We start from the raw sequence: 13,688 nt of genomic DNA, 5'->3' as shown, positions 1-13,688 counted from the left end.
GGTTATCTTGCTGTCGGATCTTTATGCCATATGGGCCCGATTCCAATCAAGACAAGAGGCTGACATATGCCACGTAACTGAGTTTGATAAAACCATTGGTCGAAACGCAGCACTTGACAAAACAATTGAGCTCGATATGGAAACCTATGCTGCTTCAGTAGTATCGAGCGAAAACGGCGTACGCCGTATGTCCTTGGAAACACATTTCCTGGTGAGCCTCAAAGGGCTCATATCCTTACACGTCTACAGCCCCAAGATTTCAGATGGGAAGTTGGTCAAGTAGACCACGTCTCCCGTGTTGAACCCGCGTACTAACCAAACTACGAGACCCGCGAGGGTGGGTGTAAGGCCACTTCAAATGGCCTTTTGGGTTGCTATCAAAAGACCCGATTCTGTCAGAAGCACCTTTCTCCTGATTGACTTTGGGATGGTTCCTCCTCGCATTTCCCTCGATATTCGAAAAACGTGTCCATCTTCACTTACTCCACATGTAGTAATTTATGTCCTTCTGACAGCCAAAAATGCCCCCCCACTCCCCATAATGCAGTGCAAGTGACCCATAGTACTAAATCAACTATCAAGAACCGTGAAAAACCCTCTCAAATCCCTCCAGGCATCGGTGTTTGAACCGGAACTCTGAATTTTGCACCAAAAATTGATTCTCGAGTTTCGCATCATCTCAAAGATGATACGATCGCCAAAATTTTCCAACCGTACCCTCAACTGCCCAAATACTCCTACAAACAAGCGGTTTCTGTCTTTTTTTTCTGTTTTTGCTGTTTGCTAAAGTCATGGACGTGGCGTCGCTAATCAGCAAGTATCTAGATCATGACAAACAAATACAATTGTTGGAAAACCTTGCTTTGGAGTTGAATGAAAAAGAAGAAAATGTACAGAGTCTATCCGAGTTGCTCCACTTGCACCAACTAGATGACGATAGTACAGTCGTAACTAGTATCAAGTCTTATATTGATCTGCATGTTCTAGATGGCGAGTATAACGAAAAGATTGCTGAGCTTGTGCTGTCTTTGTCGACTTTGCAAATCCAAGTGCTAGATCAAGCGTGGTTGATCTTGCAACTGTTTGCGCAAAAGCACAGGAGTTATTTCCACGGGGCGTTTTACGATTTGTTTGAAATAGAGTCGAGCCCCCGGATTATCCCAGATGTCACCGAGTCCAAGGTTTCCAGTGTGCTTGACTTGTTGGAGTTGGTATTCACCCGCAGTGGCAAGTCGATCCCTTCGCATCCGATTGATCTTGTCTTGTTGATGTTGCTCGGGGTCGACGATGTGGCATTGTCCGACAAGGCCGGCGAGGTGCTAAGGTGGAGAATCGACAAAATCGCCAACAAGGAAAATTTCAACGTCTTGTGGCGGGTGATTTTCGCCTTGGAAAACTCGGGCAACGCAAACCCCCGCTCGGCACACCAGGCATACCTCTTGTGGCTCCGGTGGTTGAAAGTTAACAATGACAACTTGTCCAAGGACTTGGATTTCCAAAAGCTTATTCAAAATGATTACTATTGGGCTGCCATATTGAAAGGACTCACCTGTGACTCCAATGAACATAGAAAATTCATGCTTTCCATCCTCACCGTGACTGTCAAGTCCATCAATGTGAATTTCAAGAACTCGTATGCTGATTGGGACGTCACCAAAAGGGAAAAATATTTGGACGAATGGGCGAGGTTCATTACGCTATACGAAGTTCTAGCTGTGGATACCTCGTTGCATCAAGCCGAGGCAGGTCTTAATGACATCGTCAGTCTCATATCACCGACATCGATGCTCGCTCCTACGTGGGGGTGGGGGTTGATATCTACGGGGTTCAAGGCTGCGCTTGACTCGGTGCGGAGGTTCACGTTGAGACTACTACTCTCTATCCCATCGGACAACTTGTACTTGATCAAATCAGCGTTGCAGTTGCTTGAAAAGGAGGTCTTGCCAAATATGATGGCTGCACCGCTTCTCAGTGTGAAGACCGTCTATGGCAAAGTCGAGTGTTCTCATGTTGATAGATTGAAAGACTTTGTCGTTTGCATTTTGAAAAACTTGAACGATGCTCGTGATTGTCAAGCTGTCGCTCAATCGATCTTGAAAGTTCTCGTGACGTTGAAAGACGGATTTGCGCCAGCGAGAATATTGGTGACCCAGGGATTACTCGAAGGGTTGGGAGAGCGCAAAGTCTTGCAGTATGGCGTCCATGATGTTTTATTGTTGGAGCTCTTTGACAAGACTTCCGAAGGCGAATTCCAAGAGTTGTATTGTCAAACGTTGAATTTGCGACTCGTGCGCAATTTTGAACCGAGTAGCGCAGCAAATTTGCTTGATCTTTTGACCAAGTTTGTAAAGTATAACGGATACGATCTTGTTCATAAGAATCGAACCTTGCTTGAAGTGAGTTTGAGTGCATGTTGCGCCACCGAGGAAAAGTTGGCACTAGCAAAGGATTTGGGGTTGGATCAGCAGGTCTTATTTGCTGGATTGACCAAGGTCCCCGTGGAAAACTCCGATTCCGTCTATTATGTAGCAAAAATGATAGAGGCAGGGTTTGAGGATGGACCGGCACATTTGGATGAGCTCGTGCTGTTGCTGGATGACATTCAAGTGCTCAGCTCACTCACCAAGGCAAACTTTAAAAGCAACATTTCGATTTCACAAGAGGTTATGTTGAAATTGTGGTCCACACTCAAGACGGAGATGCAGGCGGAGAAGCCCTCGATTTTAAAGGATGCATTGTTGAAATTCCAACTCTTTAACAAATTATTTGCAAAATCAAGCTTCAAGTTTGAGGATCCGTTGGAAGTTGTTCACTTCCACAATCTTATGCTCCTGAATTCGGAAACTGCCTTGAAAACTCAGAACGATTTCTACAAGTTAAAAGAGTCTGTCGAAGGAGAGTACTACAAGGCATTGAGTTTGACTTATTTTAAACAACCCAGATTTGTTGAGTTTCAGCACATTTTGAAATTGATCAACCCTACGCTGGGTAATGTCGAAGGGAAAATCGCATGCGTGGAAGTACTCAAGATGTATTTGGATCAAGATGCTGAACTAGAGTATGTGTCGGATATAGTGGAGTACATGGCAGAGCTTTGGTCCGACTTAGCTATGCAAAGGTTAAACTTGATGGATAGGAAATTGCATCTATCGATTATCAAAACTTTTTTGCATGAAAAATTACTCTTGACACAGGGGCATGAGGAAGCTTTGAAGTGGCTTTGTTTATCAGTGTTGGAAAACTCAACAATGAGACGCAGTTTGTTGCCAGCTCTTGTCTCCCAACTTGTCAACTTTCAAATTGCACACCGAAAAGAATTTGAAGACTTGACTTGGTTGCCCGAGGTTCTTGTGAAGGCATACATGGTGTATCAACCCAAAAATGGCCATTTCAATTTGACCGAGATTTTAACTGCGAAATACGATAACGAGGTTGCTTTAAACTCCAACTCCAAAATGAAAGAGTCTGACATTTACCGGGAAATATATGGAGCAAGAGAAGAAAGCGCACGAGCCAGTTTGATGGCTATATTCAACTCGATCAGCTCTAGCAGCTTTGCACAAAGCATCTATGACTACATCTTTGAGCACGAAAAGGACTATCACTTGTTCAGGCCAATCAAGCGCACCGATAGTTACGAGGAGTGGTACCGGTTGCAGCTTTATGCCATTTTGGTTTCCCTTATCGACAAGATCGATATAGACTTTGATGTCTTTCTCACAAATGTCGAGATCGACCCTAGTCCGTTGGCGAGAATGTACATTGAATGGATGCTTTCATTCAAGATGCTTCAGGATCAATCTTTGGCAGATGACATTTTCAAAAAGTTGGAGCTAAATTTCAACGACATTAAACCAGTCATCATTACTTCGTATGAGAGGATCTTGTTCCTCATGATTGTGCAATTGCCCAAAGAAGATGACAAGATTGAACAAATGAGAAGGCTCATCAATATCGTTGTTGCTGGCGCCAGTTCCCAAAAACGAATAATCCGCCATTTCTCCTTGTCGATGGTCATTTGCATCAAAAATGAGATTGACAAAAAGGACATACAGATCAGCCCTTACTTGAAAGACGTGGTAAACGGCTTGCACAAGAGTGCCGTGACATCGGACTCATTTAGCAATTATCGAAGCGGAGACGACTTGATTTGGGACATTGTGCAAGATTTAAACTTGACTGCTATCGCAGGTGGAAACATTCTCAAATTGACGGATCGTGACGATATGGACTTCATCACTAAACAGCAATTTGAACATTTTTTAAGTAAGGAGCAAAAACAGTTGTTGAGGCACCCCATAGGAGAAGATGTCGAGACTTTTTCATCTAGAAATCAAGACACGCTTATTAAGAAAAAGGACATCGTATCGCCCGAAACTGTTGAACAAGTGTCGCCCTTGCAAACAAAGAGCGGCGCTTGGAATACCGTTATGAGTATCGATGAGTCGAAATCGGGCAAGAATTTGGAGAGAAGCGATCTTATTGTTGTTGCTTCGTTGGTCGATAAGCCCCCCAACTTGGGCGGTATCTGCCGGCTAAGTGATGTTTTGGGAGCTGGTTTACTTACAATTCACGATATGGAGGTGTCTAGTCACCCGCAGTTCAAGACTGTCGCGGTGACTGCTGACCGGTGGATGCCAATGATTGAAGTGAAGCCAGAGCAAGTGCGGGACTACTTGATTGAGAAAAAGAGACTGGGGTATACTCTAATTGGATTGGAACAAACGGATAAATCAGTTGAATTGAACAAAGATTTGGTCTTTCCCAAAAAGTCATTGATTGTTCTCGGTAAGGAAAAAGAAGGAATCTCAGGGGATATCTTGGCTGAACTCGATTTCTGTGTTGAGATTAAGCAAGTTGGCATCATCAGGTCGATGAATATCCAGACTGCAGCTGCTATTATTGTACATGCATATTCATCACAGCACTGTTGATAGTGATGGAAAAGAGGGACAACAAGATAAAATAGATATAGAAAATAGATGATAGATGATAGAGATTATAGAATGCATTTTCAATTTCGATGAAGGATGAAGATTGGGTTTTATAGAGTACATTAACTTTTCACCTAAAATATAGATCCTTCGGCACCTTCACCATCCTGGTTGACCAAAGTATCCAACGCTTTGGTGATCAGCGGACAATATTTGTTACATAGCGATACCGACTTTAAGATCAAACTCTTGTTGAACCCCTTGAACCCACCACTTGAGAAACTCGTGTTCATGACGGGAGTGATGACTTTCCCATTGTAAAAACTCACAATGATTCCATTTTCCAACACTTGTTCTTCCTCAATCGACGGGTCGAAAATTAGATTGTCGCCAATGATGCCAATCGTTATCAATATGGGAGGCTGGAAACTAGACCCAAGCTGCTTTTCGCGCATCAATTCTTCCACCAGCTGCGCATTGTCCCAGTCATCGGAAAACGTGGGCAATTCGGCCACTTCCTCGTCGTTGACGTCGCTGATTAGCGCTGGCAATTTGGTAGTTTTCAACGCCAAGTACGTGGCGAAACTGATGAGCCCGAGCGGGTAGGGCAGATGGCTGATGATTATGCAGTCGATGAACAACTTGAAGGCGTAGCGGGATGTGAGTCTCAATGCTTCGTGCGGGAAGTTTTGTTGGAGCAAGTTCAACAACTGGTAACGTAGATTGGCGACGTAGTTTGAATCATCTCGAATCCCAACTATATCGATATCAACGTCAATCAACTGAGGCCTGGCGGTGGTGCTTGTGCTTGCGCTTTTGGCGCTAGTGACGACTTTCGACTTTACGCTCACAATACACTCGCTCCCGTCCGAGAGTCTTATTCGTGCTGACCCGTTTGAGCCTGGCAAAAATGAAGTCGTAGCCTCTAGCGGTCTATACTGGTGGACTGCTCGTGCGTCCGGTCTGACGATTTGCGGCTGGCTCAACGACTGGTACAAGTAGTCCTTCTCTGCTGGCGATAATATCATCTTCAAATACAACTCGGGCCCCCAGCAACAACCTGTGAAAGCCTGACGGTGGTGGGAGAAGCTGGATCTGGTGGAGGTTTGGTGAAATTATTGCAAACGATGGAATGGGATGCCCACTGGTGGAGTCTCGCTACCATGTGTGGAGTGTTGATATTTTTTATTATGGCGAACAACGACGACGATGATGGTGATGGTGATGGTGATGGTGATTCCAGATATCGGGCTTGCAGTAGACCATCATTCAACAGTAGACTCACGCCAAGGTATCCAAGCTCATTGAGATGTCGACGTTGTTCAATCGTCAACCGACCAACCAGTTTTTTTCCGGAACTGGCACCTCACAATTCCCAACTCAACAACAACAATCCAGCCAAAACCAACAGCAGCAAGCGCTTCAACAACAACAACAACAACTTCTGCAACAGCAACTTCTGCAACCGCAGCTCCAGCAACAGCAACTCCAGCAACTCCAGCAGCAACAACAACCGGCAAAATCTCAGCCATACCTTTTTCAAGACCCGCAAAAACAACAGCAGCAGCAACAACCGAGTTGGCTACAATCTCAACATAACCAGAAGAAACGGGTGATACCTAACCATCTAGTGCCGCAGAAGAAGAACAATTTCCAGCTAAATGCGCTGAATTCCAAATCAAAACGCTCGAATTCAAACTTGACGGTATCCGATGACCAGTTCAACATCGTGTCGTTTGGCAAGAACAAAACGAAAGCGGGCTCCCTCGTGTTGGATAGAAACAACTCGAGTTTAACTGCCTTGTTTGACTCCTTTGGTGGAGACCTCAGCCGATTTGATGAGACCATGAACGATAGCTTTCAACAAGGAGATGACTCTGCGTTGGTTACGGATAAGCTGGCTGGTGGTGGTGCTAGTGCTGTAGGAGCAGGAGCAGGAGCCGGATCAGGAGATGTACCGCCAATGACGTCCATTTATGACTTGAATGAAGATTCAATCAAGTCAAGTGAGCCTTCGCGAGAACAATCAAACTTGATGAATAAAAACCCCAAGGAGTTCAACAACTTATTCACGCGGTTTGACGCAGTTGCCAACGAAAAGAAATCGGAAAAAAATGCCGTGAATGAAGACAAGAAAATGTCCAAACCTGACGAATGCGAGACTTCGATTATCGTATTTGGATATCCTGAAAACTGCGTAAGCCAAATCATCCAGTTTTTTAGGCAATTTGGCACCGTGCTTGAGAAGTTCACCGATTATTCAATCTTTGGCGAACAAAAAGATGTCGCCAACTTGTTGGTCAATTTCGAGAAACAGCGGCTGAATGCGCCAATCTCCACCGGGCCCGGCTGGATTAAATTCACCTACGATAACCCAAACTCGGCTCTCAACGCCCTCCAGGAGAACGGATCCATCTTCAATGGAAACTTGCTTGGAGTTGTGCCCTACCACAAGAGCGTGATAGAAAAGCTAGAAAAGAAGCGGGTTTTCGAAAAGGAGGATATTGGAAGTGGCAATCTTTCCACGCCCTTGAAGACTGCATTCAAGGAAGAAGTTAAAAGGGACGGCAAGCTTGCCAATGGCATCATGACGCCGCCCCTGTCTTCATCTTCACAAATCACCTCCACTTTGACGTCAACTTCGACGTCCGCGACTGCGGCTGCAGGTGGAGCGAATCGAACTTCGTACGTGGACTTGAAGGATGGCTCCAAGTTCTTTATTGACCCCAACGAGAAAAAGAGGAAAACAGAGGAAAAGAACGGGGAACCGCAGCAGAAGTTGGGAATCTGGGGATCGTTGACCAAGTACATGTTTGGATTCCATGATCTATAGAATCTATTTAGATGCGTGTATTATAATGTTACTAAATTAGTAGAATTAAAGTTCCAGCTGTCACCGAGGAGCACCAGGCGGTGGGGGTTGTTGTTTGCTAAAGTCTGGAGGTCTGCGTGGCGAGGGGCTTCTATAATATATGGGGCTTCTCTCGGGCGAAGGAGATCGCATCCCCAGTGGCTCGTGGTAAATGTGCTGATCGTAAAGGTCTGCGCTTCCTCTTCTGTCGTATTCTAGATTAGGTCTCATGGGAGATAACCGTTGCGGACTGTTTCTGGCGCTGTAGTTGCACCTGTGAGAGGGACTCTCCCTCGCTGGGTAGTTGTTGTATGGATAAAAAGTCGTGCCCTCGGAGGATTGGGGCAATCTGGGGAAGGGGCCCGAACGCATCAAGTCGGGGTGTATATTTGCGTTTTCATATGGCGTGGATGACCTATAATGGTGGTGGTTATCATGGTGCTGAGGATGGAAAGGATACGATGGTGGTACTGAATAATTCGGTTCGTGATTGAAAACACTCGACCGGCGACTAGGAAATCTGCTCAGTAAACGACTTGTTCTCGGATCCGGCACTCGCGATGGAGATGGTGGTAAGAAACTTGCCTGTTGGCCCTGGCCCTGACCCAAATTTTCCCCGTCAGCTGGTGGCTCGACGTATTCGGTCACGGCGTGACCTTTTGCATCGTGGGTAGTGAATGCCCGCAGCTTGGTAAACGTATAAGGTTTGCGATTGACTAGAACAGATGAAAGGCTATCGGGGCCCTGGGTTGCGTCCACCAGGGCATCCTTTTTCAAAATGTTGGTCTTGGGTTTGACGTATTTGTTGTTGAACTCTGAAAACATTTCCAGGTATACGATTTGCTTATCGTCGATCAAGTTTAGAAAACTGTCAATCAACTTATAGTTCAAAGCCGAGATCATGGCTATGAGAATAATGATGCTTAGCGATGAGCATTTCGACGTGTAGTTGTAGCTTATGTAACTGCTGATGGGGTTCAACCCTACAAATATGCTCAAACAGAATTTCGAGGGCTGCCACACTTTCAACTCCCAGTACTCCTCGTCGTTCAATTCCGTGGTTCCATTGGCATCTTGAGCAGCATCCTCTTCGTCTTCTCCTTCGCTCTCACTTTGGCTTGAAAACAACTTGAACAAAAAATATATAGTCACAAAAAGAAATGACTCCTGACTAGCGGGGTGAACCGCCGATTTGTATTTTGGTTTATGCTTGCAATAGAGAAGCTGGTAACTTCTGCTTCCCGTGAAAATCCAAATTGTATTGACAATCGAGAGTAGAATAATGACGCCTTGCAAGACATTCAACGTCCATACAAATGTAGTGGTTGTGGGCAAGTCATTCTGGAAATCGGGGAAACGCCGGGCCTTTATACCTACATTCTTATCGAACGGAACTAGGGAGTTCTTGATGCTCTCGTACTGGACATGATTCGACTTGAAAAGGGCATTCTTTGATCGGCTATTAATGGAAGTATAATAGTGTAGAACGGACTGCGTCAAAACCGAAGCAGCAATGGCCGAAATGCCAAATGGCAACCCCAATGTCGGTGCATAATCGTCCCAGTCTATCGATAACCTGATTTCATTGAGATACAAGTAGAAATCAAACGGGAAGGCCTTGATTTTGGTGATTACTGACTGCTTCCGCACTAGTCTCTTGGGTGCCATGCTTTGAACAAAAAAAAAAAACCAAAAACTAGTTGAACCGGGCAACCTGCTCCCGTCTTATGTAGTTATATATCTATCTGTTTTCTTCAAAACCGATGGTGGTGATTCTTGAGGGTCCTCGTTGTATACGTAGATAGCACACGCGTGTGTTGATTTCTTGATGTTTTATTTCCGTTCTTTATTCTCGAGAAAGAGCGCTTACCTCCAAATTTGCTTGCAAGTATCACCAACTCCAGTTGTATCTCTTTGCAAAGAAATCGTTAGTGATTGCCCCCTTTAATGCTGATTTAAAGAAGGGAAGGGGTCCAGAACAGAATAGTCCATGGTTCATCGCGGAGGGTATAAAAATTTACGCTTCGAGGAGCCGGCAAAATCACCAAACTACGCGATGGATGAGAAGCCAGTGTCGCTGGATCCGGGTATTTGCTCTGAAAACCACAAGCGACGGTATGAAACCCTTCGGATGAGGCTTCAAGAGTATGCGAAACGAAACCCTCAAAGCATGCCGGCGCTGGCAAGAAAATACACCGCGCAGAGCTCCTATCCGGCGCTCGTGAAGGAAGCTTCCAAAACTGATCTTCTAGAAGAGGAAAGTGGTGTTGACCATAGGGCCGAGGTCAGGCGACTAAGGAGCAGGATTCAAGAATTGGAGCAGATTATGAGGCAGAAGGAGTACGACTGGCGAGACGAAGTGGAAGACCTCAGAGACCGTCAACTTCTGGAATACCGCGGTTGGCAGAAGGACCTACGACAAGTGGAGAAGAGTTTGGAAATTGAAGTTGCCGAGCGGCAGAGGCAGCAACGAGAGCTGGATTCAAAGTATGCGGGGTTGGAAGACAAGTTGAAGCTGGTTGAAGCGGAAAGCAAGGCTAAGGACCGCATGATAGCCAAGATGACCAAGACCCACAAGGATAAAATCGCCGAGCTTGATAAGAAGTTGGAATCGCAAAGGTTGGAGATTGGCGCTGCTTTTGAATCGAAAGTGAGTCTGGAAGCCAAAATGCAGGTGTTGCAAAGTCAAGTAGACAATCTACAACTCCGCAACGAGGACTTGCTACTGAAGAATGAGAGCTTACAGCGTGAAAATGAGAATTTGAAGAAACAACAAATGGAGCTGGATCAATCAAAGAGACAAGAGCTGGCAGATGTTGCCGATAGCATTGTGGCAAAGCAGGGAAACACAAAGCTGCAGCACGACGATCATTTCAACACGGATCATACGCCCACGACACCGATAAGAAGAGGAAAAACAGTATACAAAACGGGTGGCGGCGATGATAATCCCCAGCTCGCACCTGTGGGAGAAACCCTTGGAGGCGATACGGCGTTTGCACTAAGCGACCCCTTCATAGATCGCCGGTTTGCACCTAATCTCGTCTTGTCTCCAGTGACACCAAAGACCCCTGCAAGCTCAACAAACGACTTTGGTCATTTATGGCGGCACGTCGGTGAAGGTATTGACAGTAACGGTCTGACTGCCCTCTTGGTGCGAGATTCCCGCAACCTTGACGTTGTCACTGAATAAAGAATTTACAAACCTAGTCTAGAAGTTTGGAAATAAAGATGGAGACTTCGCAGGAAGTAAGAAAAAAAACTCTGGAATAGGGAGCCCTTTCCATATTGAGCAGAGATCACATATATTCGAAAGGTTAAAGCTCATCTCACTGTCATCTCTCTTCATTCTTGATCCACGGAGGTGGTTTCAAGAGCTCTTCATCCTTGATTCCGATTTGGTAGCGCTGGGGTTGAAAAGATCATCACCATCTCTAACAACAACAGCATGGCATCAGGTTTGCGCCCCAGGTCAAACATCTAAACCCTCAACACAGGCCAACAGACACTGTATACCGAGCTGCAATGGATGCTCTTGTGCCGTATAATGACAAAGCGAGTGTGGAAGTGCAATTCGCCAAGGCGTTGGAAAATTTCAAGTTATCGCTAAATCGAACCTCACCATCTTTGGACGGTGATGACCTCGGCAAGCCCACGGCATTTGATTTCGTGCGACAATTTTCCCAAATCACGGCAGACGAAGCCTACTCTTTTGTTGCAAGCAACTTTGAGGACCTGATGGTGGCTGCGGATATATCCACCAACGAGGATTTTGTCTACTGGGATTTAGAAACCAAATTGTGGAGGTTGGTGGAGAATTTGTACAGCTATAGAGTCTTTGCTCAGGAAGAAGAAATATTCGGACAGGAGAGGGAAATTGGCGAGCTTCTCGTATTGTTGGATTGGTTGCAGTTCAATTCAAGGTCTGGGAGCGAAGAAGAGCCAAGGGGAGAAGGAGAAGAAGGAGAGGACGATTTGAAGCTTCGGAGTAAGTGGAGCTATACTAGGATGAGCGCAGAGACAATTAATTATGCTGCCTTGGCTGGCAATCCGACAAACCCCAATCTCGTTAGCGAGGTTGATGTTGATGCTCCCTTGCGGCAGCACAAGGAGATTGAGCTGGAGGATGCCGAGGTTGATTCCAAGAATTGTCAAAAGATTTATCAACTTGTTTTGTTGGGAGAGTATCATGACGCGATTGAATACGCGAACGAAACGGGTAACCATACCTTGGCTATAATACTTCTGGGTGCTATTGAGTCTGAGGAAGAAGAACCAGAGGAAGAAGAAGAAGAAGGAAAAAAGAGAGGAAAATTCGATCGGTCACTTTGGACGAAATTGGTTTACAAACTATCCAAGAATCCCGATTTGGATCTTTATGAAAAAATGATTTATACTTATTTGAGTGGAGGCGACGTTAGCGAGAACCTCAAGATGGCTGCATCTGCCTCTTATGAAGAGTACATGAACATTCTAGTTCGTCAGCTTTTGACTTACAGCTTGTTGAGGAAATCTAAATCGCATGAGTTTGTTGACCTTACTCCACCGCGACCACAAACACAATCCATCAAGGGAATCTTGAATGCGATATCGAGCTCGGGGGCCACCAAAGCCGCCGAAGAGAGTCGACATCCCATTCGAATCATTACGGCTTCGGTTATAATCGAAGAGCTAGACTCGATTATACGCAACGTCAACGACGACACCGATGACAATATCGTCAGGATCGTGACGCATCTTTCGATATTTTTAGCCATGATCAGACCCGTGAGACACACGGAACAATTGAACGCGTTGATCACGCTATACGTATCGAAATTGGCCGAGAATAACCAAACCGACTTGATTCCGCTCTACTTGTCGTTTATACCCGACGAGAAGGACGCAAGAGAAGTCTATTCGTTGATCCTTTCGTCGATAACGGACAAGAGCCAAAGACAACGACAACTTGAAATTGCCAAGAGGATAGCTCAGCCGGTGGTGGATGACGATGACATGATTGTAGTCGACAATGTTGAGCGCGATAAACTAGTCAATGTTCTCCGAAGAACCGTTGAAAGGGTAATGGAGGAGACTGCGTCGCACTATACTGTTTCGCCAGGACAAAGCATCACAGTTACGGACGACGACGAGTTTATCGGGGTGGACGACGTTGATTTGAAGCTCAGCAATTCCGTTGAGTGGTTTTATGAGAATGAAATGTGGGACGATGCCATTGCTGCGACACTTGCGGTGATTCGCCGTTTCTTGCTGGTGGGTAAGCTCCAGGCGTTGAGGAGTTTTGCAAGGGGCAAGGATTTCAATCACTTGATTTCAGAGTTTGATTTGGCCAAACTAGGTAGAAGCAAAGAGAGCGAAGAAGGAGGTGATGGAGGTGAAGGTGTTGATGTAGACGAGGTAGTGGTCAGTGACGAGCAGAGGAAAGAGTTGTTGAACTACCTGAATTTCGTCAAGGGGTTGAACGGAATTTACGAGTGCAGACAAATTGGACAAGTTAGAAACGAACAGCAACCAGCGGAGTCAACGATACGCCAGACGGGGAAAACATTGCACACGCTCTTGGCGACGTGGTTGCTCGACGTGGAAAAGACAGACCCCATCTTGCAAGAGTTGCGAACCATCTACGTGCCGTACCTCATCATGGAGTTGATTTCAATCTACCAGAATGCGAGACACACAAGCTGGAACTATGTGAAAGATGCGTACAAATTGGTCCATCTCGTGGCTAATGACACATCCAATGACTTCTTGCGCTGCTTTACGGAAACCAACAGACTCGATGAGTTTCTATCGAAAGTGGCTGGTCTATCCATCAACGCCTGCGAACGAGGAATGCAAGGAGTATATTGCTTATAGCTGGGAAAATGTATTATAATTATATCATTTTTTTTTTTCAGAGATGG

At 45.6% G+C, this 13,688-nt stretch overlaps 6 protein-coding genes across 6 annotated transcripts; 4 read left to right on the top strand and 2 right to left on the bottom strand. All coding sequences in view use genetic code 12, as the record gives it.

Moving 5' to 3' along the window:
- Positions 1-791: 791 nt before the first annotated feature.
- On the top strand, positions 792-4,934 carry LODBEIA_P51760 (uncharacterized protein; the record flags this gene model as incomplete). The annotated part of the gene is made up of 1 exon (XM_066975479.1): positions 792-4,934. One exon carries the CDS (start codon positions 792-794, stop codon positions 4,932-4,934), a length of 4,143 nt encoding a protein of 1,380 aa, XP_066832114.1.
- Positions 4,935-5,068: 134 nt separating this feature from the next.
- On the bottom strand, positions 5,069-5,962 carry LODBEIA_P51750 (uncharacterized protein; the record flags this gene model as incomplete). The annotated part of the gene is made up of 1 exon (XM_066975478.1): positions 5,069-5,962. The coding sequence occupies one exon, from the start codon at positions 5,960-5,962 to the stop codon at positions 5,069-5,071; it is 894 nt and encodes a 297-aa protein (XP_066832113.1).
- Positions 5,963-6,243: 281 nt separating this feature from the next.
- On the top strand, positions 6,244-7,767 carry LODBEIA_P51740 (uncharacterized protein; the record flags this gene model as incomplete). The annotated part of the gene is made up of 1 exon (XM_066975477.1): positions 6,244-7,767. One exon carries the CDS (start codon positions 6,244-6,246, stop codon positions 7,765-7,767), a length of 1,524 nt encoding a protein of 507 aa, XP_066832112.1.
- A 60-nt stretch (positions 7,768-7,827) lies between these two features.
- Positions 7,828-9,453, bottom strand: LODBEIA_P51730 (uncharacterized protein; the record flags this gene model as incomplete). Its single annotated transcript, XM_066975476.1, has 1 exon — positions 7,828-9,453. The coding sequence occupies one exon, from the start codon at positions 9,451-9,453 to the stop codon at positions 7,828-7,830; it is 1,626 nt and encodes a 541-aa protein (XP_066832111.1).
- A 502-nt stretch (positions 9,454-9,955) lies between these two features.
- On the top strand, positions 9,956-10,978 carry LODBEIA_P51720 (uncharacterized protein; the record flags this gene model as incomplete). Its single annotated transcript, XM_066975475.1, has 1 exon — positions 9,956-10,978. The coding sequence occupies one exon, from the start codon at positions 9,956-9,958 to the stop codon at positions 10,976-10,978; it is 1,023 nt and encodes a 340-aa protein (XP_066832110.1).
- Positions 10,979-11,310: 332 nt separating this feature from the next.
- Positions 11,311-13,641, top strand: LODBEIA_P51710 (uncharacterized protein; the record flags this gene model as incomplete). The annotated part of the gene is made up of 1 exon (XM_066975474.1): positions 11,311-13,641. One exon carries the CDS (start codon positions 11,311-11,313, stop codon positions 13,639-13,641), a length of 2,331 nt encoding a protein of 776 aa, XP_066832109.1.
- Between the last annotated feature and the right edge of the window lie 47 nt (positions 13,642-13,688).

This window comes from Lodderomyces beijingensis (assembly GCF_963989305.1).
Source record: "Lodderomyces beijingensis strain CBS 14171 genome assembly, chromosome: 6".
Taxonomy (NCBI): Eukaryota; Fungi; Ascomycota; class Pichiomycetes; order Serinales; family Debaryomycetaceae; genus Lodderomyces; species Lodderomyces beijingensis.
The sequence above is the reverse complement of the archived record's forward strand: the minus strand, read 5'-3'. Positions and strand labels throughout refer to the sequence as shown.